Genomic DNA, 27,970 nt, shown 5'->3' with positions numbered 1-27,970 from the left:
TGCCAATGTCCAGTAATGTCTAGAGGGTCCTACTTAACCAAATAATGTAGAAAAATTTAGAACTGAATGGAGAATAGCCAATGTCTATAGCACAAATGTGCTGAAAAATGTAGCTACAGTTGCAGATGACGCATACTTATGGAGAAGGGCTGAATAAACAAGTGAGACCTTACAAAAAGTGCTTAGAAGTGAACGACCAGTACTTGGAAAACTGAAGTAGATTTACAGCAAACTAAAACCACTAATAAAATCCTTTTCTAATAAACATGTTTTTTATTACTCAATGGGCCTTACTTTTTGCTACGCCTCCTATTAATCCTGGTGCCCAGTTCACAATGCAGACCAAACCACTAGAACCAGAATATATTCTTTCTTCGCGACATTTTTACCTAGTGGATCCAAAAAATCAAACGCTTTCCGAAGTTTACGATACGGGATTGAAAACACAAAGCGACAAACTGTGTACGGCAGGCCTTGATAATTTGAACTTGTCGAACAGCAACGTCTATATCGTCATCGTCGACATCCATCACACGTAACCCTCGTATGGTGCATGGAGGTGGGTACGTAATGCCCTATATTTCTTCTCCCTTCACCTCCCTTAACCCGTTATGCCTGTTCCGTTAGCAGATGTCACATAGGAAGAAGGATTGTCGGTAACCATCTGTCTTATTCCGAGTGTATTAATTTATCAGTCTCATTCTGCTATCTACCTAACACGTTATCAGATTTGTGTGGTTGTGCTATCTGAAATTTCCCCTCGCCGATACTCCTAAACATTTAATAGCTGTGGCTGATTCCCGTGACTCACTGTTGGGCCTATATGCACCGCCGAAAGGAATACGTAATAGCCGATAGCGTAGTGAAAAGATGCCAGCTCTTTCCTTATAATTACGCGCATTACGTAACGGCTATTTATGTTTGTCAGTTTCCGGTTGTTGTACCAAGTGCTAACTATCCGCAAGTTTTCCTGCAGTTTATAACCACTTTCTAACGACGTGGCCTCTCCGCACACAACTAAATATCGTTAAGATTTGTATGTTGGTAAATGAAATGTTATCCGCCATTGGTGCGCTACGTGTAAGGAAGAGGGGGGAACGAAGGATTTTATTCACTAAAGTGCTGGCTTACTTTCAGAATGCGTTAAAACAATTATTCTGCAGTTTCGTACAAAACCGTATTGCCGTCAATAAAGTAAGGTGACAAAAAAATTTCGAGACGCATGTACGGTAACGAAAACATAAAAAGGAAAATACATGCAGTCATTAGTAGAAATCGCATAGCTGAAATAAATAAATCCCTACAAATACACACCTCTTCATAGTTTGTGTCACCTGGACGCCGCGTTGCAGAAAATGAAATTTATTGGGTGTAAAAAGTTAACTATTTGATACTCTGCTGGTCTTATTTCTGTCCGACAGCTGCGTTGTTCGTCAGCTCAAAGGGAAGAGGAAATGTGAAAATCGAACGGAAGTACGAAACCTTTGTTGTTGATAGACCATTCAAAAATTCAGCTCTGACAAATGAGATATAAACGCTCCCTTGAGCTCCTGCTGTAATGTAGTAACAAAATTTCATATTTTCATTACATGATTTGGCATCGATCAATGGATACACGCTACTATAAGCGAGATAAGTATTGTTAATTAGGTTCTCCTAGATACCTCACATGATTTCATAATGACTTATACTACCTCCAAGGAATATAAACAAACGGATACTCAACTATCGAAACTACAAATTTCGTCTAACATAGACATTTTCTTTAGTTTTTTCTTTTGATTTGATAAAAAAAGTCTTCCATTCAGTTAATAACGGCTGTCACTCTAGAGGGTATGCCGAGACAGAGAAAGCAAGGCTTTTTCGTCTATTTCTTACACTCAAGAAATCAATAGTGTCACAAACATTTGCTGAAACCTCTGTCAGCTCACTATTACGTTATTGCTGCTCCTTATGGAATGGTGACATCGACATCATGGTAAGTGAATTTAATGCAACTGCTCACAGTATCCAAATTCATGGAGCAATGAGAGACTTTAAGTGAAACAGTCAAGAGTATTTCCTTTTACCAGGAACGCCTTTTTCATGCTTCTTTAAAATAGTTTTCGCGTGTAATCATACCTATGATTTTGAATTTAATCACTATCGTAACTTATTAGTGACTAATTGACTAATTTTACGTTTTAACAGAAGTCTCTTGTATAATATCAAATGATGCACTAACTACTGCAAAGGGTAAATACCCCTTGTGGCATAGAAATGACTCAGAAACAGTATTGCCCTTTATACATGACATAATTTAGTTTTCTTATTCATAAAGAGGCTTGAATACTGTAGCAAGGTGCATGATATCTAATATTAGTAAAAGACGTTAATTTTATGACACAAAAAACCAGCGATCCGGCAGTTAATTCCCTTTATATTTCACTTTGCGAAATATCGTAGTTATCTATTTCCCTCTTACAACTCATAATCCCGCATTGTTTCACTTGAGATCACAAGTACAAAAAATAACCTAATTTATATTGCATACGGCAGTCAGTTTGTCTCATTATGCCGGAGTTCGGGATGGACCATGTGAAATAAAGCTGTAAAACTTGGACTCCGAACGAAAAAAACACAAAGGAGCTAATACCCTCTAAGTTCTTAAGTTCTGAATTAAAATTTTAATTATTCATGGATCTGACGTAGGATTGAAAAGTCACAGGAGTATCTTTTGAATAAAGTTGACTGATGAACACTTGGATTACGTTTTAGTCTTGCCAAAGATGATGCAGACCCAGAGATTATTTCGACAAGGAATGCATGTTTTCTCTTTGGCAATAATAATTTGTTGCTCCATGAACCTGGAGTATTGTAAGCTGGAATAAGTGCCATTATATTTTACAGATAGTATTGCTCATTGCTCCATGAAAATGGACAGTATGTGAGCGCAGCCGTAACTACTTGTTATTGTTTTGCAGACACGACGTACAAGGGATCATGGACGACGCATTCGGCAGCGCAGACTCAAGGTAAGCATACACCAAGCTTCCCACAACTGACGGGCTGCCCTTGGTTGTGTACCTGCAGTTACTAATGTGTAGAACTGAGGAACTTTTTAAGGTATACGTTGGGACTTCCGTAGACATTTTGCCTTATACTTTCAGCGTACAATGAGTAGAACCGTCTTTGTTTGGTTCCATCCCACACCTGAAAATAAAATCCTTATCTACTCTGCCAACTGCTTTCCAAGAATATGTAAAATGTAAGAGATTTTCTTTGGATTCGTAAGTCCCACAAGAATTCTCTTTCAACAGCAGTATACTTATAAATTGAATTTTAACTGCTTTCAGTATAAGCACAGCACAAGTTTTAGCGATACATTCTGTGAGTCACGAATCGCTAACAATGAAGAAGAGTCTTTGAACACAGAGCATTTTTTAGTTTTGTGCTTACTCTTCTTGCAGTGGCTGGCGTCTTTCAAATGTTGTGAATTGCTGAATAGCATACTGGGATCGATTTCCACCATTTCGCTTACCGGTTTATTGATATATATTCATCCAGTAACTATTCTCTCGTAAGAGAGATAATAAGGCGACGGTCGTTTCAAAGTTGTCTGAATGGTTGTTTTGCTAGTTTTTTCACTGACACATTCGAAAAATAATATGACGCGCTAAATATTACTGACCATGCTTCAGTGTCTATTCAAGAGATTATAGAAAAAAACGAAACTCCTTAATCAGTGTGTTACTGCAAGATTATGTAATGGTTCAATATCTATTTATGAAGAACATATTCTTTGTCATTTTTATACACGACCATTAGGAACTTTTGGAAATAACAAATAGGAAAAATTCACGGTGTTCTACATTCTCCTTTGCCCCTTTCCTGCAAATTATTATTAGTATCAATGCTGATATAAATTTGAAGACATGCTTCTTGCACACGAACGTTCCTTATAATACACATCAAACAGTTTCAGATTTAGGGTATTCCGTTACTGTTGATCTCCTCATTCAACTTAACATCTCTTTTCGTTCCTCGTAACAGATAGGATGTATCCATGTCAAGTGGGCATTTAACGCGACGAAATGGTTCATGTATTGATAGCATGTTATCGCGAAGTAGAAGTACGCCAGAGAGAAAATATTACACTCCATGGTTAGCACTGTTAACTTGTTATCTGGTAACATATTCAACAATTGCCAGTTTTCCTTTCAGTATACTGTTCTTGAGTAATTTATTTGATAGCTCTAAACGTGAGAAATATATTGATAACAGATGTAAAAAAAAAAAACAAAAAAAACTCAGAGTTGGACGTGATGTGTGTCATCCTTTGCCATATGACGTCATCTGGATGCTGTATGGAGGGGCATTGGATGAGTACACCTTACTTCCGTTGTCAACTTTCCAGATCTTGGATTCTTACGATTAAAAGGCTCCTCAAATGGCACTGCAAGGCAAAGCGCATCTCGTTCCAGTTCGCTCCACTAAGGAAAAATCCCTGGCAGTTTTTGGGTCCTCCACATGGTAGTCAGAAACGGTGACCTCTCGGTTACAGAGGAGGATATAAGAGTCTTCACTGACTGTTAACACACAAATCACAAAAACAAAGAAAAAATAAGCTTAAAACTGAGGCCTTGTACTTCCAAATATTTCCTCAGACTGCAACATTTTGCGGTTTTCTTGTGGAATGCTAATTTACACACTACCAAGCGGTGCATATCTGTAGCCGCCTTGTCAATAACGACTGAATGTAAAAAGTACATCGTGCAATATAGAACACCTCAAAGATGCTTCAAAACATCAGAAAGTCATATTTTATGTAACGCAGTCCCACCCATAACTTCTATCGTTGATTTAATTGTACGTTGGACGGCCTGACATAGGTTAAAACTTTAGGACAGTATTCTACTAACAGGGTGATTCTTACTAACGTATAAAAAACCCCGAAGCGGCTTAGATGACGCTGAGACAAGTAATTTAATAAGAGACACATAGGGTCACAAATGCCGGGTAATACTCCAGAAAATGGATGAGAAATGTTGAACATCTGACGTCGCCGGACGACGTGCAGCGGTTGGGGTTGGCCGTGTACGGACGACTGAGCTATGAAATACTTGCATTCGAGCAAACGGTGCAAATTTCGAGCACGGTTTGTCAGCGTGGTCTGTTGTAAACGTAGAAGTTGCAAAATTATTGTCCTCGCTGCGACCAAGTAAAAGCTGTTCTTATTTTGTGTTTCTTTCCATTTGGTCTTTCTTTTCTTGTTTACAGAAATTGTTTAGTACAGGAACCGTAGGGCATGTTTTGGTAAGGACGCAATTCGGAAGCTTGTACTCATTTACTTGTGACGCAATACGGCTGTTTTTGTTGTGTCGTACTTTGCAATAAACCAACGGAGACCGCGAGACCGGTAATAAAGTACTAAATCTTACCCCAATGTAAACACATAACTGTCTAAAGCAATGAAAAAAAATGCTGCCTGCCAGACGCAAGACTAGAGAACTGAGACCCGCGGGTTAAAGTCACGCACATAGACAAGGAGCCACACCGGCGTGAGAGCCTGGGTTGGGGTGATAGGCGCGACAGACAGCTACCATCAAAAAGCAATCTTACGTCAAACGCGAAACTGTTAATATGGCATACTTGCAAGTTTTCACAGCGCATATGTTTCTGCCGAGACTATAAGATGACACATCATAAGAGGTGTGTTTTTTTTTAAAGTAAGTACCGTTTTGAAATTAAAAAAAGGACGTGGTAAGATATCTCGATAATTTAATTTTTACATGAAAGCCTGTACCTTAACCTACTTTTCTACATAATTTCCGTCAATATTGAGGCACTTGTCATAACGTTGCACCAGTTTTTGAATACCCTCCTCATAGAAGTCTGCCGCCTAACTTGTTAACCACTGCATCACCACTGTTTTGACTTCGTCTTGAAGATGCTGACTGCCCAGGTGTTTTTTCAAGTGCAGGAACAGTTGGTAGTCACTGGGTGCAAGATCGGGGCTGTACGAAGGATGATCTAAAGTTTCTCATCGAAAAGATGTGATGAGATCTTTGGTCTGATTCGCCACATGCCGGCGGGCATTGTCTTGCAGGAAAACGATGCCCTTGCTCTCAACTTGCCACGTCTTTTGTTCTGAATTGAACGGCGCAGATTGTGCAACGTTTTACAGCAAGCTTCTGCATTGATTGTCTCATTACGAGGCAGAAATTCCACAAGCAATACTCCTTTTCTGCCCCAAAAAACTGTGCACATGATTTTCAGGGCATAAATTGTTTGCTTAAACTTCACTTTTCTAGCTGAATCTGAATCCACCGACTGGTGTGACGTAGGCCACCCGTGTTTCATCTTGAAGAAACACCTGGGCGGTCAGCATCTTCAAGACGAAGACGAAGTCAAAACAGTGGTGATGCAGTGGTTAACAAGTCAGGCGGCAGACTTCTATGAGGAGGGTATTCAAAAACTGGTACAACGTTATGTCAAGTGCCTCAATATTGACGGAAATTATATAGAAAAGTAGGTTAAGGTATAGGCTTTCATGTAAAAATAAAATTATTGAGATATCTCAGCACCTCTTTTTTTTATTTCAAAACGGTACTTACTTAAAAAACGCGCCTCGTAATAAAATCTCCGTATTCAAGCCGTGTAATTTCGAATAAAATTCTCGCGATTTCCACAGCTAGCTTCGCCTTTGCCTTTGCAGTCAGTCTCACGAGGATCTTCATAGCGTCTCAAGCAGTACAGTTTACAGGGCGTTTTACCCGTTATTCCAATACGGTTTCAGGTGGAGCAGCCGCAGTGTAGCTGCCGCCCCCGTAGCTAGTATGAAGTTGCAATGTTTGGACAGTAAAGCCGACAAAACAGCTGTTTGCCGCGTCCCCGGTGAAGTGAAGTGGAGAAGTTGAGCGTTTCCCTGAGAGGGGCGCGCCGCCAGTGGCTCCCCACAGGCCGATGCGGCGCCAGATAGCGGCACTACTTCTTACCTCCCCCGCACCCCCCTCTCTCCTCACCCCCGCGCCGCTCCAGCACCCTGGCTGTCCCTGATTAACGGCGACGCCTTGCGTGTCCGCTGCCCGCCTTACCGGCGCACCGCGTCGTGACCTCACACTCTGATTCACCCCCCGCGCCCCAGACACTTCCCAACCCACTGGCTCGTGCTTCAAAATGTACAGTTGCTGTCTCCATACGTTTCGTATATTTATTACTGCGGTTGAGGCGTCGAAAACAGGGCCGATTTAGTAACGTGCTCTGTACTAAATTCGGTTTATCTCGCGATATCAGCGTAGCCGCAATCCGAGTAAGTGCATTCCTTTTCACGTGAAGTAGCCTCCTGGTTCAAGGTGATGCACTGGAAAAACATGAAAACGAACGTTTATACTTTCTAGAAAGTAAAGTCTGTTGCCAGCTGCAGCGTTTTGTCAGCGACTTCGAGTCCACTCTAGCTTGCTGACGAATCGTGATACCGTCGATCATGCAAAATAGTTTGTTTTATACACTGGTTTTTCAGATCCAACAGGGACGCTGTAGTTCCTCTATTTTCGGTGATGAAACGTGTATGTTAATTTTTCTTAATCATTTTAACGCCGTATGAAATCATGATAACGTGTTCCATTGAGCGTAGGTGGAAGAACATACTGACGAAACTAAAATGAGCTCTAACATGGAAAGTAAGCGTTTCCGGACACATGTCCACATAACATATTTTCTTTCTTTGTGTGTGAGGAATGTTTCCTGAAAGATTGGCCGTACCTTTTTGTAACACCCTGTATACTGGGAGCGTGACATTTGCCAGACACGAATGTCATTTATGTTTGTTATCCTGCTGTCCGTGGGGTGAAATCGGAACAATTTTTGATATAAATACACAACTCCACTTGTATTACGTGTGTACTTTGTTCCATGTCATCCATCATTGTCTATGATTATTCCCGTCCAATAATGTCTCTGTTCGCTAGCAACTGTCATGTAGTGTAGAATGCTATTAATATACTTATTCAGTCACTTACGTCAAATCTTTAACTATGGCGCTGGTATTAAAAACTGGCACCAGATGATTCACATAACCGCTTCACTAAAAAATTAATTCCTTTTAGACTCAGAGAACATGTTCCCCATACTAAAGCTTTCAAAGTCAGCTCTAGTCACGTGTACTTTCTATACCTGGTCCAAGACACTACGACTAGTGAGAGACTTGAAACGGCATTGATAGAGCGCTGAGTTACCGGTGGAAAGTAGCGCTCCGAGAACCGTCTTCACAGCAAGAGCTGAGCCGGTGGATCAATATCCTTGAATTTGTCCGCAGATTTGGTGTAGAATTCCTTATTCGTTTGGTTCTCATTGTTGCATCTCCTTCGTTTGGTCAAACTCTGTAATTTCCCTTCGTCTTCCTGTAAGTGTTCTGCTTTGTGCCTGTTCCATGAAATCAAACGACAAATGAAGTTGAAGATACGATGTCCACGTTGGTACCTGTCTCCAATACCGAATCACAGCTCTGTAATATCTCCTAGTCAGTGCATTGAGCATCCAAGTTTATCATCACTCAGCGACCTTCAAGCACCACATCCTATGCTACTAGTTTTCTGTTCAGGTCGCTATACCGTTCTGTAGGTAGGCCATCTGCATTAGACGATGAGCACCGACTGGGAATGCATTTAAAAACAGCTACTTGCATCAATATTGCACACTAATCAAACTAAGAAATATATTCAGCCTACGAAAAGGTAGCTTTCACTATCATGTCATTACACATACCACCACCTCACAAGTCCCAAGAGGGCAAGTGGTGCTCTGCTGCACATATTGCTTGGTTAGATTTGTTTTTAATTTAGTTCTCTGATACTCACTGGTCCCTTCAGTCATGCATCACTATTACGGAATTATATTAATATTTGCAACAAGCAATAACTCCAAGCAACTGTTGTGTAATCTGGAGTCACGTAAGATCGTACTGTTTCTTCCATTCAACGTGCACGGACGAAGAAGAAAACAGACAGGACAGTACTAGAGGAAGTATGACATGGTTTTACCGTAGATACTGCTATTTGAGGACAGGCACGATAAGCACCCGGAAATTTGAAGAAGTATCAAGCCACTAGGGAAGTAAAAACTTTGATATGATGGGAAACGTCGTCCGGCAGATTTAAATGTAATTTCGAGAGAACTGCGATGGAGAATTATAAGGTTGTTATGGATTACAGTCCATACAAATGATATAGTGGACAATGCCGGAAGATACTAAAAGCATATCGCAGACGAGTAAGATAGCAACGCCAGCAGACCGTACCGAAACACAATAAGACGAACAGAACATTGATAACTGCTGCAGAAGCTGACAGTCGACCGCCAACGTAAATGAGTGTGGTGTATTGCGCACAAATAGGCGAAGGGAGCTATAAATGTTCGATTATACTACGGATGATAAATATCTGGAAACAGTAACAACTGCAAAATACCTAGCAGTTGATTGAAAAGAGAGATTCATGGGTAACGAAACATCAGAAAAGAAGTTCTACTTGACGATGATTTGTTGTTATGTCCACTGACAGAACAGAAGTTATTATATTCTGGAGATAATTCCTATGCAAGCTTGGTGTAAGTGGTAATACAGTGCTTGGCTAGCACTTGGATGGGTGATGGTTCAAATGGCTCTGAGCACTATGGGACTTAACTGCTGTGGTCATCAGTCCCCTAGAACTTAGAACTACTTAAACCTAACTAACCTAAGGACATCACACACATCCATGCCCGAGGAAGGATTCGAACCTGCGACCGTAGCGGTCACGCGGTTCCAGACTGTAGTGCCTAGAACCACTCGGCCACTCCGGCCGGCACACTCAGTTCAGTTTTATGTTACGTTTTCAAGTTTTCTTTTACATGAATACTACATTGTGATATGTTTTTAACAGGTCTTGATGAGAGGAAATGGACTGCGGAATAAAAAAAAATGTGTAAGGTACTGTTTAGAAAAGAAGAAGACGCACTGCTGTTCCTATCTTCGTAACAGAGAAAGTGACAAAAAAGGTAGTAATGATGGTTAGTGGCTCCAGGCTAACTTAACATCATCTGCTCGATTTTTTTTTTAATTTTGCTTTTGGACTAAAAGTTGTTTTAGTGGTCAAGGTGAATGAGACATGCTGCATATGATACTGTAAACAGCTCTCACGGCACTGCATTACCTTCACTCGCAATTTCTACCTTGGTCTTTATAAATGAACTAATGACAGCCTTTGATGGTGACTGCATGAAAAATGAGATAGTGTTAAGGCGCCAGCAGGGGCGGCCGCAGCGCATTCCACGGCTCGGTGCGACGCGCTCGGCCCATGCAAATGTGTCGGGCGTGGCCGGGCGCTTCCCCGCACAGCGGGCGTAATGAAACGTTAATAACTGCCGTGAGCTTTATTTGTGATGGTAATTGATTGGTTTATGTTTGTAATGCCGTGCGCCGCGCGCCGGGCGGGGGCGTGGTAACACGGTTAAGCGGGCGCTCTCTGTCGCCGCCGCCGGGAAATCGACTGCGAATTGGCGCCAGCGCGCGGTGCGCGGTGAGCGCTGGGCGGCGGCGCTGGCGCCAGCTCCCGCGTCACCCTAACTGGATTGCAGCGCCAATATGTGTGCCCGGCGCCCCGCGTCGCCCGTTAATAGCCTCAAAAATAGACGCGAGAGACAAAAAAAGGACCTCGGTCGCCTTTTATTTCAGCGATCGGGGTATAACATCCGGTGCAATTTGCTGAACCGAGCAACTGCTATCCCAAATATGGTCGCCACGGTTTTTCTCTTTCAGATGTCCCCTCGTAAATCTCCACCGTGTGTCTCATCGTCTGCCCTTTGCAAATTATTGCAAAGTTAGCAGGGGACTGCAATTATAATTCGTCAAAAGTGAAACTTGACATTGGAAATAATTTTGTACTTTCAATATGTTGTTTTCATATAGAGCGACAAAGCCACAAATTTATTAAAAGACAATATCCGTTTTCCATCTCCACTGTATTACGACCGCAGTTGTCCACCTCGCGCGACCAGCTGATTTCTGTGACGTGCCATTTTTGGTGGTTACTCGCAACATATGCGCCTGTCATTTAAATACAAGGCGTGTTGAAAACTAAACTCTCTGAATTTTTTATGTGAAAACGCTCCGTTTCAGTCTCCATTTGCTACTTGTATACTTCTTCGCCTGCGACAGGACCAAGCACGGGTTCGTAAGTTTAGAAGAGGCCCTTCTTAAAAAGATGATGGGTAATTTTTCTTCCGAATGCTGTCATACTTGTCCAACTGTGAAACCTTCAGCGAAGCAGGGAGAAGATGGGAAGAACCATCTACGTGTTGTTGCTAACACTGAAATGTCTGTTCGTTCATTTAAACACTCAGAATATCACAGCCTGACGGATACTATCCAGGAAAATACAAGGGTAAACTTAAATAGTGCCAACTATTTATTTATAGTTCGTACAAAATAGATATGTGTTTCAAAGTTTTACTGACCTTGAAAGTAGTCACCAGCGATGTGGCAGTCGTAGGATGTCCTTAGCAGTGGCAGTTTATTGACAGTTCGAGCGGCGCGGTTTATTGCCCGAAGAATTTGTAACAGTTCTGAAGCGAATGCCGTGAAGTGTTTCCTTCGGTTTAGAAATCGTGTTGAAGGCGTAAGTCAGGGGAGTTCAGTAGGTGGTATAGCACTTAGCAGCCCCATCAGCCAAACAAATCAGTAACAGCTTACACTGTACGTGCTTGAGCATTGTCCTGCAAAGGATGGTCATGTCCTGCAGAAAGTATCATCACTTCTGTCTCTATGCTGTTCATTTTGGAACACAAGCTACTACGAGCAGCTTAGAGACAGAAGTGATGACACTTTCTGCACGATCTGTCCATCATTATGAAGGACAATGCTCAAGCACGTACAGTGCAAGCTGTTAGTTATTTTTTTGAATGATGGGGCTGCTGAGTGCTATACCACCTACTGCACTCCCCTGACTTAAGCCCTCGTGAGTTCAACTCGATTTCCAAACTGAAGGAAACACTTCACGGCATTCGCTTCAGAACTGCTACAAATTCGTCGGACAATAGACCGCGCCGCTCCAACTGTCAACACAACTGCCACTGCTAGGAGTATCCTACGACTTCATCATCGCTGGCAACGGGCTATACACAATGCTGGTGACTACTTTGAAGGTCAGTAAAACTTTGAAACACGTGTCTATTTTGTACGAGCTGTAAATAGATAGCTGCCACTATTAAAGTACCAACCCTCGTATACTGCGAATTTCAAAAGACAATCTTGAAAGTGATCAGCGAAATACTTCGTAGAATTATTTTGTTAACTGTAACTCATCTCTGTCTCTATTGAACAGCCTAATTAAGATAATCTGTGCCTACAATCATTCACTAAAAAACCACTGTGAAGTGAACGGCAAAGTCTATTTCCAATTTCGCCACATATTATGGTTTCTTCCCGGCCCATTTTCGGTTGCGTCGTGGGAACAATGGCTTCTTAAATGCTTTCGAACGCGCTGTAATTAGCCTAATCTTGTCTACGTGACTCATACAGGGTCGATACGTGAGGCAACTGTAACATACTTCTGCATTCCTAGCTTAGTACTGGTTCTTGAAATATTATAAATTGGCTTCCGCGGCACAGATAGCATGTTTACTCGTCTGCCAGTTCAGATTCTCCAGCATCTGCGTAACGCTATCAAGGGAACCCTTGAGTCAAAAACAATTGTGGTCATTCGCGCTATTCTTCTTTGAATGCGTTCAACATCGCCGTTTATTCCTATCTGGTACGAGTACCACTTACTTGAGCAGTATACCAGGATAAGTCCCACAAGTGCTTTGTAAGCAATCTTCGTTGTGGACTGGTTGCCTTCTCTCAGCACTCTCCCAATGAACCGAAGCCTACAATGGAACCGACGTAATCATTTCATTTCATATACACACAAATTGTTACAAGCTGATATGTGTATGACTTGACTGACTCGTTTTGTGACTAACTGGTATTGTTGTCATATAACACGGTATTTCTGCTTCTTCTGAAAGAAATGCACAGATTTACATTTATGAACATTTAAAGCAAGTTGCCAATTTTGGCACCACTTTAAAATCGTGTCAGGAAGTGACTGGACATATGTGCAGTTTTTTCAGATAATACTTCAGTAGAAAACATTATGCGTATCAGGTGTTCGGTTGCTACTAATCTTGCTTGAAAAGTAATTAATATACAATACAGGCAATAGCAAAGATTCCAGTACACTTCTCTTGGGCACGCCTGAAGGTACTTCTACTTCTGTCGATCACTTTCCATCCAAGATAACATGATGTGTCGTCCCTATCAAGAAATCTTGAATCCAGTCTTGATACTACATATGATTCTATTTCCGTACCTTGTGAATGTCAAGTTTCGTTCTCCACTATTTCTGGACGAAACACAACGTCTCAGGTTTAATTGTTTCTGAGGAATACTGCACACGGCTAAATTACTGATATGAAGGTCTAAAATGTAATGTAAATATGGAAATACATTATGGGGAACTGTGGAATAGTTCTTTGATTAAAGGATGGTATACAATCTCTTACAGAAGAATAAGCTTATAACAGTAGCTGCGGCGGCAAACAGGTGTAAATGACATTCAAGACATCGCTGTGCCAACGGCCTTGCCCCATTGATAACACCGGTTCCCGTCAGATCACCGAAATTAAGCGCTTTCGGGCTGGGCTAGCAGTTGGATGGGTGATCATCTGGTCTGCCGACCGCTGTTGACAAGCGGGATGCCCTCAGCGCTTCTGAGGCAAACTGAGGAGCTACTTGATTGAGAAGTAGCTGCTACGGTCTCGTAAACTTACATTCAGCTGGGGAAGAGCGGTGAGCAGACAACATGCCCCTCCATATCCGCATTCAGTGACGTCTGTGGTTGAGGATGACACGGCGGTCGGTCGGTCCCGTTGGACCTTCCAGCACCTGTTCGGAAGACATCGCTGTCATAGACAGCTCAGTGCTTATACAGCAAAGAAATAATACATGGTAAAATGTATAAGTAAACGCTGACACTAGTAGTAATCTCATTATACCACTCATTCGGATGAAAGCCGTTGGAAGAGCATATGCACTAACATTTTACCTCATTTTCCAGTCGTTTTCCTTATGAGAATTAACTTTGGATATTTTTTTACCTTACTGACAGAGGAGACGTTGCGACTAAGGCACTAGTCACCCAATCGTGAAAAATCGATAAAATCCATTCTTGTAACTATGTGGGGACTCCAAAGTTAGCCACTGTAACATTTTCCTTGATCTGAGAACCAATACCCACCAAGCAATCGAGATTTTCTTTCCTGTGATTTGTGAAAATCGATTAAAACCGATGCTAGGGTGGTCGCTTCGAAAATTGCATGTCCTGTTTCCTTTCCCATGATTGCGCTGTTCGAGCTAATGCCCAGACACCAGCAGTTTTCTTAGTTACATACTGAATATCACAATCTTGGTTATATTCTCTGAACATGAAATGTGTTTTCGTTTTCCGGAGGTGACAGTCTTTGCTGTGTCAGGATTTGGAACCAATACCACTTCCGGATGTCGAGCGGGATGCCCACGGAGCGATGTTCTGTTCAATAATTTCTCCGAGCTATTTTAGTTACTTATGATTTCCACAGGATTAAATCTGGTATTCAAAGTTTAGGAATTGTATGAGCGTAATCTTACGCGGAAGGGGGGGGGGGGGGGATGCGAGGGGGAGTCGGTTTCAATCGTTCTGGATGTGCGACCTTATCATGGTATGATAAAACTACCGACTTTTCGGCTACTACTGCTAGCGATATTGATCTAGGCAGTTTTATCATACACTTCTGGCCATTAAAATTGCTACACCAAGAAGAAATGCAAATGATAAACGGATATTCAATGGACAAATATATTATACTAGAACTGACATGTGATTACATTTTCACGCAATTTGGGTGCATAGATCCTGAGAAACCAGTACCCAGAACAATCACCTCTGGCCTTAATAACGGCCTTGATACGCCTGGGCATTGAGTCAAACAGAGCTTGGATGACGTGTACAGGTACAGCTGCCCATGCAGCTTACACAAGAGTAGTGACTGGCGTATTGTGACGAGCCATTTGCTCGGCCACCATTGACCAGACGTTTTCAATTGATGAGAGATCTGGAGAATGTGTTGGCCTGGGCAGCAGTCGAACATTTTCTGTATCCAGAAAGGCCCGTACAGGACCTGAAACATGCGGTCGTGCATTATCCTGCTGAAATGTAGGATTTCGCAGGGATCGGATGAAGGGTAGAGCCACGGGTCGTAACACATCTGAAATGTAACGTCCACTGTTCAAAGTGCCGTCAGTGCGAACAAGAGGTGACCGAGACGTTGAAACGTCCCCTTAGACCAATATGAGAACCTAAACAACCTACTTACAACGTGTAACCCATGGCACCCCATACCATCACGCTGGGTGATACGCCAGTATGGCGATGACGAATACACGCTTCCAATGTGCATTCACCGTGATGTCGCCAAACACGGATGCGACCATAATGATGCTGTAAACAGAACCTGGATTCATCCGAAAAAATAACGTTTTGCCATTCGTGCACCCAGGTTGTCGTTGAGTACACCATCGCAGGCACTCCTGTCTGTGAGGCAGCGTCAAGGCTAACAGCAGCCATGGTCTACCGAGCTGATAGTCCATGCTGCTGGAAACGTCGTCGAACTGTTCGTGCAGATGGTTGTTGTCTTACAAACATCGCCATCTGTTGACGCAGGGATCGAGTCGTGGCTGCACGATCCGTTACAGCCATGCGGATAAGATGCCTGTCATCTCGACTGCTAGTGATACGAGGCCGTTGGGATCCAGCACGGAGTTCCGTATTACCCTCCTGAACCCACCGATTCCATATTCTGCTAACAGTAATTGGATCTCGACCAACGCGAGCAGCAATGTCGCGATACGATAAACAGCAATCGCGATAGGCTACAATCCGACCTTTATCAAAGTCGGAAACGTGATGGTACGCATTTCTCCTCCTTACACGAGACATCACAACAAAGTTTCACCAGGCAACAGCTGTCAACAGCTGTTTGTGTATGAGAAATCGGTTGGAAACTTTTCTCATGTGAGCACGTTGTAGGTGTCACTACCGGCGCCAACCTTGTGTGAATGCTCTGAAAAGCTAATCATTTGCATATCACAGCATTTTATTCCTGTCTGTTAAATTTCGCGTCTGTAGCACGTCATCTTCGTGGTGTAGGAATTTTAATGGCCAGTAGTGTATTATGAAACATTCACGAGTGCTGAAAAATCTTGGTGAAATTAGGCATTGTTTTTACGTTGATAAAGTATTTAGTCTTCTCATATCAGTGCAACTCCGCTGCAGAGTGAAAAATTCTTTGTCGAAGCGCCCTAAAGCTGTGGTTAAGCCGTGTGTCCACAATATCGTTTGGTCCAGGAGCGTTAGTCCTGTGAGATACTCAAGTTTTGTGAAGTTTGGAACGTAGGAGACAAGGTGCTGGAGGGAGTAAAGCTGTGAGAACAGGTTCTGATAAATCTTGCTGGGCTAGCTCAGTCGGTAGAATAGTTTTCGCGAAAGGCCATACTCCCGTGTTCGAGTCCCGATCCGGCACACACTTTTAATCTTGCAGGACGTTTCATTCAAAGAATTTAAAGGTGTAAACGCTGCTGGTAGATATGTTTCAGGGGATGAAGGGGGGCGGGAGCAGCGGATGCAGTGCACTGTGTTGCAATGCTGCGAGATATTTAGCGTGGTCTGTAATCGCCCACATGATGTAAGAGTACGTGCTGCTGGGTTTACTGTCAAGCATAATCTGGCACCGCTCGAACAATTCATTCAGCGTTTCTCTTAGGGCGCAACAGTTTTCTTTATGCATTAAACATTGCATCCGGATATGTTAATGAAGTGTGCGGCTGTGTTTCGTTTCGCTCAGTGCGCTAAAGCGGCGATAAAAAGCGCCTCCCGCGAGCAGCAGACCTCTCGTGACAACAACAGTAACCGCGACGCCGAAACACGGCGTGGGCTGTGGCCTGGACGCGCGACTGTCACGCAACGCCCAGCGCCTGCGTGTCCCCGGGACACGCGCTAATTTGCCTCCCCAATTTCCTCCCAGGCGCCATCCTTTCACAGACCGTATTCCGGCGCAGATTGCTTCCACGGCGACCACTGATTTGACTTTTTGTTTGACAAAGCTGGCACTTTTCCCGTCCTAATTCCGACGAGACTGTTGACGTTGGTGCAAGTGCCTAGGAATGTACTTTGTTCTAGTATCCATAATAATTCTACTCGTCCAGACGTAAACCAACAACAGCTACTTCTGTCTCTTTACATTTAAAGTAGTAGTAAATCAATATCGAACTCTGTATAGAGGATATAAATCCACGCTTGCTTTTCTGCTTCTTTTTTACCATTTATCTCCTACCAACTACGTACACGAGCAAAAGTCTTCGGATCGCGGTTGATGTAGTTCCAATGACGCCTTGTGCTGCTGTTGCAGCGATTAATGCACGGAGGAGATAACTTCCTCTGTATCCGAGTCTGATGACGTACGTCTCAGCTGACACGGAAATAACAGGCTCGAGTCCTGGCGGCAGAGAAATTTTCGCTAGCCGTGTTTGGCCAGCAAGGGGAGGAGATGAGGTAGCGCAAATTCCCTTTTGAACAGACTTTCGCAGGGACTTCGGATTACGCCACACCGCCATGTCTTACAATAGAGGTCATGTGAAACTTTTCATGGTGATTTGTCCGTTGGATGAGGTATTAACCTCGGCTGTTCTCTTGGCACTACTGCAGATGCGTAGGCCTTGCGCCAGCACCAGGTAACATCCTCTTCGTTCTTTCGCTTTCATACAACTCAGTCACCACACTAAACACGTCATACCGGGTGATCAAAAAGTCAGTATAAATGTGAAAACTGAATAAATCACGGAATAATGTAGATAGAGAGGTACAAATTGACACACATGCTTGGAACGACATGGGGTTTTATTAGAACCAAAAAAATACAAACGTTCAAAAAATGTCCGACAGATGGCGCTTGATCTGATCAGAATAGCAATAATTAGTATAACAAAGTAAGACAAAGCAAAGATGATGTTCTTTACAGGAAATGCTCAATATGTCCACCATCACTCCTCAACTAATGTTGTGAACAGCACTGTAAAGCATTTCCGGAGTTATGGTGAGGCATTGGCGTCGGATGTTGTCTTTCAGCATCCCTAGTGATGTCGGTCGATCACGATGCACTTGCGACTTCAGGTAACCCCAAAGCCAATAATCACACGGACTGAGGTCTGGGGATCTGTGAGGCCAAGCATGACGAAAGTGACGGCTGAGCACACGATCAACACCAAACGACGCGCGCAAGACATCTTTCACGCGTCTAGCAATATGGCGAGTTTTTTTTTTTTTCTAATAAAACCCCATGTCGTTCCAAGCATGTGTGTCAATTTTTACCTCTCTATCTACATAATTCCGTGGTTTGTTAAGTTTTCACATTTATACTGACTTTTTGATCACCCGGTATATACGGTCAACTATACGTAACACACTTACGACACAATCTTCATACACCACGAGGAATCGGGCAATTGAGTGCTGAGGAGAAAACACTTCTGAAATGGGCGTCTGAACTTACTCCTCGTGATCTCTCGGCTACCACAGGCCCACGACACAAAGATAGAGTCTGCCGGAACTGATAGGTGGGAACTTTACGGAGAAGGTATTCCACTATGTTCTGAAGCACTTGAAACTGCACTCATACACGACCATCGCTCTACTCAACCTAAAGATTTAGAGAGGTATCAGGTCGTTGCTTTGACCGGATCAGTCAGGTAAATCTAACTCATATTCTTAGGGCAAGCACGTAGTTGTACGTGTTTTGAGCGCTTCAGCAATATCGCAATTGTACAGTTAAAGAGCGACTGTACAGAAATCATTCTACCGTCTAAACTGTTTTCATGAACACATCCACCAAAACTAATGCTCTGAATCCAGGCCATGGCAAACAGTCCAGTTCAACACGCAACATCTACCGGACATCTCTGTCCCCACATTATACTAGCTTTGCCAAGTATTCGCCATACCCATTCACGCATGCTGTTTCGTGTCTCGTCAATTCATATTTATTTCGCCCACTGCTCCACAGACGTATGAAGCGCCTTTGGCCCTCTCTGAGTGTTCTCGTAGCCGGTGACTTCTGGAAGGTAGTCTGGCCACGAAAACAGGATACCGCCGCCTCTAGATCGATCATTATTTCGTTGACCTCTGCACCGAAGCCGCAACGGAGGTCTACTTCAGTAGCTGACACAGAGGCGTCACGAATGGCTTGCTCAGTACCCTTCAAAGTTTAGCGTTTTCAATCCCTTATCCCTATCAGCGTGGTTATGGGATGACGTTACCATGTGACAAAAACATGGCTAACACTATACAGAAGCTGTGCAAAAATGTAGGAACAACGCGGGAGATGGGCGCTTGAACATGCTAGACAAGCTTCAAAGGTTGCACCGTTATAATTGACCACGATCGGGACCTGTGCAATATTTATAATTCGTCGTGTCAGTTGTGGTCTGTGATCTGTGTAATTGTGAGGGTTTCATGTAGTAGTTCAGTGCATTCGAACGTGGGCTAATTGTTGGAACTGATATGTTGGGATTTCCGTCACCAAGGCAGCCGAAGTGTGTTCTTTTTGAAGCGGCACATTTATACAGCATACAGGGAAAGCTGTAATCGTCGTCCGCGGGGGTGTTGACAGATCTTGACGGACTCTCCTTGAAGATGACATCTCCGAAAGAACAGATGCCATCTTCATATCGTTTAAGGATAACCGGCTGATGACCTTCTTCAGAGCGGATGCACACGATTTGTCTGAACTCTTACGGGACTCGGTGGATTATTTGCCGCGAGTAATGGGTATAATGGCAGGGACACTACGAATGTAGTATGTAGACTATACGTTGAGGATGTGGGTCTCACGGGGAGCGTGCCGTTTATAAATCCCTGCAGTCGCACTATCCACTGTGCCCTCGGTGGCTCAGATCGATAGAGCGTCTGCCATATAAGTAGGAGCTCCCGGGTTCGAGTCCCGGTCGGGGCACACATTTTCATCTGTCCCCGTTGATGTATATCAACGCCCGTCAGCAGCTAATGGTATTGATTTCATTGTAATTTCTCCCTGAAGAGGATTGTCACGAAAAATAAGAGAACGGCAACTGTAACAGTCACTGTAGAACTGAATGTCGCCCTCTTCAATACTGTCATCACCTGAATAACGCGAAAAGAGGTCCATAATCTGGAATTTGCAGGTCGGGCTACCATTCCAAACCGTTCATCAGTGATGAAAATGCCCGTCAGAGGACATGTGGTGCCGAAGCCCTAAAATCTGGTTCAAATGGCTCTGAGCACTATGGGACGTAACAGCTGAGGTCATCCGTCCCCTAGAACTTAGAACTACTTAAACCTAACTAACCCAAGGACATCACACACATCCATGCCCGAGGCAGGATTCGAACCTGCGACCGTAGTAGTCGCGCGGTTCCGGACTGAAGGGCCTAGAACCGCTCGGCTACCACGGCCGGCCCTAAAATCTGGGCAATGGAGCGAAATAAGGAAGTCATTTCGTGCGTTTAGTCTTGTTTCACTCTGTTTCCAACTTCTGGTGGAGTTTAAGTCCCAAGAGTGAAACAAGCCGGGGCTTCGATTATGATTTGGAATCGATTTCATGGGATTCCATGAGCCCGGTGGTTACTCTGCAAGCTCGCATCACAGCTAAACTCAGCCTTTTGGCTGATCAGGCCCACCCCGTGGTACAACGTTTGTTTTCAATTGCATTGCTGTATCCCAAAACGACAGGGTCCCTGCTGACACGTTTCGCATCGCGCAGGACTGGATTTGTGAGCACGAGGACGGCCGCCACAGTCACTGGATCTCAATACCATGCATTTGTGGTTTGCTTTAGAGATAAGGGTGAATAATCGCTATCAACTTCCATCATCGTTACCTGAAATTGCTACTATTTTGCTGGAAGAACGGTATAAGATTTCCTTGGTAACCACACAGGACCTGTGTTTCTCCATTCCAGGAGGTCTGGTAGCTGCTTTGAGTACCAACAGTTTTCCTACACGTCACGTAGAATATTTCAGTCGCATATGGGAAAGATGTTCAAATTTCTCCACCGTTTCTGGTACTGTTTTCGCATTCACCTTTGTGTGGCAATTCCAGTCTTATTAAATAGCAGTCTGGGGATCGAGGTTGGCGCAATGGTTAGCACACATGACTCTCATTCCGGAGAACGATGGTTCAAATACGCTTCCGACCAGCTAGTGTTCGGTTTTCTGTGATTTCGCTAAATCGCTCCAGGCAAATGCAAGGATGGTTCACTTTGAAAGGACACAGACGAATTCCTTCCTCATCTTTGAAACAATCCCTCTCTAACGACCTCGATGTCGACGGGTCGTTGAGCCTTAATCTTTCTTCCTTCGTTTTTTAGTAGCAATATTTTTATGACTGGGCATAAGAAGATATGTATTTCGGTTAGTGACAATCGTTTCAAAAGCATGTTCATTGACTTTCAATTTTGTCAGTACTTGTGTCGAATGTAGCAAATATTATGCTACTACATAGTGAATCAGGTTCTGTGTTTCTGCGAATAACCATCGTTCGACAATTGTGAGTGAGGAATAAAATTGAATATTGCATTTACTTCGTCCCACTAAAAATCTGACTTGAAGTCATGTCTTCTTTCCCTTCCGTTGTCTCTCTCTAACTCTCATTTTCTCCCGCGTATCTTTGATTACAGTTAACTCAGCTCATCGTATTCAAGTAAACTTCGGTGGTCAAAGTAAATTTATTATTTTTTTTTTTTAGTTTTCATGCGAATGTTGGATAACTTTAGTCTCGTTGTTGTTGTTGTTGTTGTGGTCTTCAGTCCTGAGACTGGTTTGATGCAGCTCTCCACGCTACTCTATCCTGTGCAAGCTTCTTCATCTCCCACTGCAACCTACTGCAACCTACATCCTTCTGAATCTGCTTAGTGTATTCATCTCTTGGTCTCCCCCTACGATTTTTACCCTCCACACTGCCCTCCAATACTAAATTGGTGATCCCTTGATGCCTCAGAACATGTCCTACCAACCGATCCCTTCTTCTGGTCAAGTTGTGCCACAAACTTCTCTTCTCCCCAATCCTATTCAATACTTCCTCATTAGTTATGTGATCTACCCATCTAATCTTCAGCATTCTTTAGTCTCGTAGCAAATTTAAAATGAGTTTCATAGATATCAGATTCTTGCAGTAGATTATACACGCATCAATCGTGGTGCTCCACTGGTTTCTCTCGGAATAATGAAAAATATTTTTAAAAGTATATTTGTTCGAATGTGATAGTTCACTGCTTCTTGAGTTGAGATTCCATTGCAGCTATCTGTTGCGTAAAACTCAATGAATGCGTGCAAAATGTGAGTGCAGTAGGAGTAATATTTTTAGAAGTATCCAAATGCATAAAGAAAGCATATCGGTATATTATTCTATTGAGCCATTAAGTTTAGCAATATATCAGACACAAGACAGGGAAAACATGAAGGGTCATTAACAAATTACTTACAACTATAAAATTAGAAAATTCAGTAATGTAGCGAAAATTTAACAGAAACATATAAAATGTATTTTGTAGAAGCGCTCTGAGCCCTACGTTGAACGATATATAACTTCAGAATGGTGTCAAAAGTTCAGTGGGTGAAGCGCAAAGGTTAATGATTGCCAGAATCGGACTACAGCTGTCTGCATGAGATGCGTAACGTAAGAAATAAACCCGGACAGGCAATAATAACTGGAAGCAGAATACAAATCGGGGTAAAATCATTATAAGAGCCTCGTAAGTATTATATGGAGAGTGGTCAGAAACAGTCTCAAAAGTTTGTAAGGGTGAGCTGAGAAATAACTGTTAAGAAAAAATTTATACGTTTCGCCGTTTCCGAGTTAATTAGCACTGAAATTTGCCGATCAGGCCTTTGGGCGCGCAAATTCAAGCGGTCTGCCAGAGATGGTATCACCAAACGTGTTCTTCCTTTGGTTTCCTAAAACCGAACATGGGACCAATATAAAAATTGAATATAGGAAGGTAGTAGTCTACCGAATGCGATCAAAAGGCTGAGCAGTCTCGCGCGCTGTCATCTACGCTACGATGACAACTGACACTTTCTGTATGTGGCGGGCCGCTTGAATTAGCGCGCCCAACAGCCTGATTGGCCAACTTCAATATTAATTAATTCTGAAACTGTGCAACGTATCTATTTTTTTCTTAACAATTATCTCTCAGCGCAACCTGCCCTGAAACACCCTTACAAGCTTTTGAGACTGTTTCTGACCAGCCTTTATGAAGCACCAAATTATATTGGAGCAGACTCAGTCGTAGGAATCGAACTTACAGATATCCTGAAAATCGTTCTTTGTTGTTGTTAACTCCCATGACAGCTTTAGAGTCAAGGGGGAATCCGCTGATATATTGCGAATCAGAGTCTTTCTATTGTCGTCTGTGAAACCGGTAGCTCATGGAGGCTTAAAGCCATCAGTACTGTCACAATCCTGACGGGTTTTCATAACGGTGACTATTTCATGACGCGTGTACAGGGATTAGCAGTCAGTGAAAAACGTAATAAACTGAAACTCACTCATCTTTGCTCCAAGTAAGGCAGTTTTACCTAATACCTAGAGTCACATTGGATTATTTGTTGACAGCTCTTTAGTGGTACCAACAGGTAATAAAATTAATGAAATCCTTGTATAACCGATGAGCCACACTCTTCAGCTAGGTCAGTCGCTTCCAGTGGAATGAGATGGCCTCGTGAAGCTGCGCCTGGATGCCTCGCTGGATGTGGTGAAAAACATGTTCGGTGCCTCGTCGGCTGCTGCTTGCATACTGGCCCCCTCTCCCTGCCCTCCCACGTAACTCACTCTGAACGAGCGCGGCCGGCGCTCGCGGCGTCGTTTTACGGCATCGTGATCTGGTAGGCTGCCAGGGCAGAGGCTCGGCGGCCGCGCTAGACACACTAGATTCCCAGTAATGACGCACTCATCGTGTTCCGTTTCTAACAACTCTTGTATAACAGCGGCTCATGTCAAGAAGCTCTAATGGACAGCGACACAGGCTCACACGCACACACGCACACACACACACACACACACACACACACACACACACACTCGTGTCACACTACGCTGCTTCCTTTGTCATTACCAAGGATCATTTTACTAAAATCTTAGCTTTTCTACCGACATTACAATCTTGCACAAAACCTAAAATATGCAATAAAATTTTTGATTTCCTTATTGGCGACTTCTCGCTCACTCTCCCCGTGTTTGCATGAGGCCATTCTAAAACAGAACATTTTTCCAATTTTTTTTCCCAAGCCACATGCGGCTCACTTTATTATCAAAATAAGAATCACACACTCTGAAGAAATATATTATTAGCAATATATGGTTTCGGGCAACGGCCTTGCCGCAGTGGATACGCCGGTTGCCGTCAGATCACCGAAGTTAAGCGCTGACGGGGGTGGCCGGCACTTGGATGGGTGACCATCTGGGCAGCCACGCGCTGTTGCCATTTCTCGGGGTGCACTCAGCCTCGTGATGGCAATTGAGGAGCTACTCGACCGAATAGTGGCGGCTCCGGTCAAAGAAAACCACCATAACGACCGGGAGAGCGGTGTGCTGACCACACGCCCCTCATATCCGCATCCTCAGCTGAGGATGACACTGCGGTTGGATGGTCCCTATGGGCCACTTGTGGCCTGAAGACGGAGTGCAATATATGGTTGCGTAAACTGCGGAAATTTGCATGGGGCCTATGTGCTTTGTAGAAAAAAATTGCAAGCTTTGGTACATTATGTTGAGCAAAATTTTAATAATAATTGTGTGATGTAAATTTCTGTCGAAGTATAAATATCTCGGTTCAAATGGTTCAAATGGCTCTGAGCACTATGAGACTTAACTGCTAAGGTCATCAGTCCCCTAGAACTTAGAACTACTTAAACCTAACTAACCTAAGGACATCACACACATCCATGCCCGAGGCAGGATCCGAACTTGCGACCGTATCGGTCGCACGGTTCCAGACTGTAGCGCCTAGAACCGCTCGGCCATCTAAATAACTGTCACTGCGTTCAAGGTTATCAGTTGATCTAGGATGCAATACATTTCGACAAATGCACTTACTACAAAATTGCCGGTAGCTTACATACACTGCTCTGGATAACTTAAGGACGAGATAGATAAAGTACCACAAGGCATTAACTACTCGGTAGAAATAACTGAAAGGGGGGGGGGGGGGTAGCAGTTATTTCTATGTATGGTCCAAGTTTCATCGAGCTACGTTACTAGACAGTGAAACTTCATGCGAAAGTTGCTTTCATCCTTAAATTTTTCACACAATAATTTTTATACACACATAAAAAAAAGTTTTGCATCACCTCGGTTCCGAGAGTTTCGGAACCTGTACAGAAAATTGGAATATAGATCGATATAAACATCATTTCCGCCTTTTTCGTTGCTCATGAAAACCACACATTGCATGTTGTACCACCATACAGCGAGACCTTCAGAGGTGATGGTCCAGATTGCTGTACACACCGGTACTTCTAATACCCAGTATCACGTCCTCTTGCATTCATGCATGCCTGTATTCGTCGTGGCATACTATCCACAAGTTCATCAAGACACTGTTGGTCCAGACTGTCTCACTCCTCAACGGCGATTCGGCGAAGATCCCTCAGAGTGGTTGGTGGGTCACATCGTCCATAAACAGCCCTTTTCAATCTATCCCAGGCATGTTCGATAGGGTTCATATCTGGAGACCATGCTGGACACTCTAATCGAGCGATGTATGTCGTTATCCTGATGTGCACGATTGGGGGGGGGGGAGGGGGGCGGTCGAATTGTCGTCTATGAAGACGAATGCGTCGCCAACATGCTGCCAATAAGGTTGCACTATCGGCCGGAGGATGGCATTCACGTGTCGTACAGCCGTTACGGCGCCTTCATGACCACCAGCGGTGTACGTCGGCCCCACATAATGCCACCCCAAAACAACAGGGAACCTCCACCTTGCTGCACCCGCTGGACAGTGTGTCTAAGGCGTTCAGCGTAACCGCCCTGCTCCAAACACGTCTCCGACGATTGTCTGGTTGAAGGCATATGCGACACTCATCGCTGAAGAGAACGTGAAGCTAATCCTGAGCGGTCAGTTCGGCATTTTGTTTGGCCCATCTGTACCGCGCTACATGGTGTCATGGTTGCAAAGAGAGACCTCGCCATGGATGTCAGGAGTGAAGTTCCGCCTCGTGCAGCCTATTGCGCACAGTTTGAGACGTAACACGACGTCCTGTGGCTGCACGAAAAGCATTATTCAACATGGTGGCATTGCTGCCAGGGTTCCCCAGAGCCATAATCCGTGGGTAGCGGTTATCCAATGCAGTAGGAGCCCTTGGGCGGCCTGAGCGAGACATGTCATCGACAGTTCCTGTCTCTCTGTATCTCCTCCATGTCCAAACAACATCGCCTAAGTTCTCTCCGAGACGCCTGGACACATCTCTTGTTCAGAGCCCTTCCTGGCACAAAGTAACAATGCGGACGCGATCGAACCGCGGTATTGACCGTCTAGGCATTGTTGAACTACAGGCAACACGAGCCGTGTACCTCATTCCTGGTGGAATGACTGGAAGTGATTGGCTGTCGGACGCCCGCCATCTAACAGGCACTGCTCATGCATGGTTGTTTACATCTTTGGACGGATTTAGTGAAATCTCTGAACAGCCATAGGGACTGTGTATGTGATACAATATCCAGAGTCAACGTCTGTCTTCAGAAGTTCTTGGAACCTTGGTTACCAAAACTTTTTTTTTATGTGTGTATGTTGGGACTTACCAGTTTTGTTTCTGTTTAATTTCTATTGTTACCAAGCCTGAAATCGTTGTCACAGCCTTACATAAATTTGGGAGAACTTACAAAAACATGGATAAGCCGAGAATATATTTAGGAACTGATCGAAAGTTGTGGAAGCTGTCATTAGTAGAGCGCTGCATGAAACCACAACGTTGAATCCATTGTGCCTATAGTCCGCTTAAGCCATCTGTACAATAAGGCAACTTGATGTGTGACCATAGGAACGCAGTTGCTGCCGTAGGCAGACAGAGCTGACCATATGGTTAAATGGTCGTCCATTTCTCTCTCATTGTTTTTTTCAACACTTCTAGTTTGAAAGAATTTATTGGAGGAGGGTTACGGCTTAGGACGCACGCCGATGAAGTATTTTAGCCAAAAAATGAGGACAGTATTCTCCCCCACCTACGTTCTTCCAGTTCTTCTGCCACAGGTAGTGGGTACCATCGGTTACTGACCACACAAGGTTTCAAGAAAGTGGTAAAAGGAGCGTTTCAGAAAAGGATTTTTCTCCTCTGTAATTCATGAAATAAGTGAAAGCAATATTTATGTAGATAGAGACATACAAGAAAAGTTATTCTTTCTGCGGACTTATGGACCGTTTTTTTACCTATTTTCCAGAGAGTTAAAGCGAAGAGTTACAATTTTTTAAATTGAATATTATATTTTTCTATTATTTAGGTAATGTATTTAAACCAACTGTATATATATCTATTTTAATCTAATCTTTACGAGTCTTATTTATGTAGTTAGAAATGTTTAAAGTTTTGGTGGCTGATGCAACATACTGTACATAATTGGCTGAGTTCTGGTGGATGTGCTGGTGGCGCATTATTCATCAAGTGAGATGTTCATATCTGTACCCATTCACCTGCACAACTCAGGGTGACTTCTAAACCACCTGCGGAGGAGACTTAGAAGTTTACGGTGTTACGGTGTGAAGCTTCCTCGATGCGTTGTTTGAAATAATGTTCGATTAAATTGCATAATACATCCTTACACTGCCGTATGCAAGGCAAATCTGAATGCACAAA

General features: G+C 43.5%; 1 protein-coding gene across 1 annotated transcript in view; it reads left to right on the top strand.

Annotated features, from left to right (window-relative positions):
* The window catches only part of LOC126162412 (transcriptional regulator ERG homolog), a 310,063-nt gene that overhangs the window by 18,960 nt on the left and 263,133 nt on the right, over positions 1–27,970 (top strand). The window contains exon 2 of the mRNA XM_049918914.1: positions 2,964–3,014. Within this exon, the coding sequence (XP_049774871.1) occupies positions 2,964–3,014 (51 nt within the window). The remainder of the gene's footprint in view (positions 1–2,963; positions 3,015–27,970) is intronic.

Source organism: Schistocerca cancellata, chromosome 1, assembly GCF_023864275.1.
Source record: "Schistocerca cancellata isolate TAMUIC-IGC-003103 chromosome 1, iqSchCanc2.1, whole genome shotgun sequence".
Classification (NCBI taxonomy): domain Eukaryota; kingdom Metazoa; phylum Arthropoda; class Insecta; order Orthoptera; family Acrididae; genus Schistocerca; species Schistocerca cancellata.
Note: the sequence above shows the minus strand (reverse complement) of the source record. Positions and strands in the feature narration are given on the sequence as shown.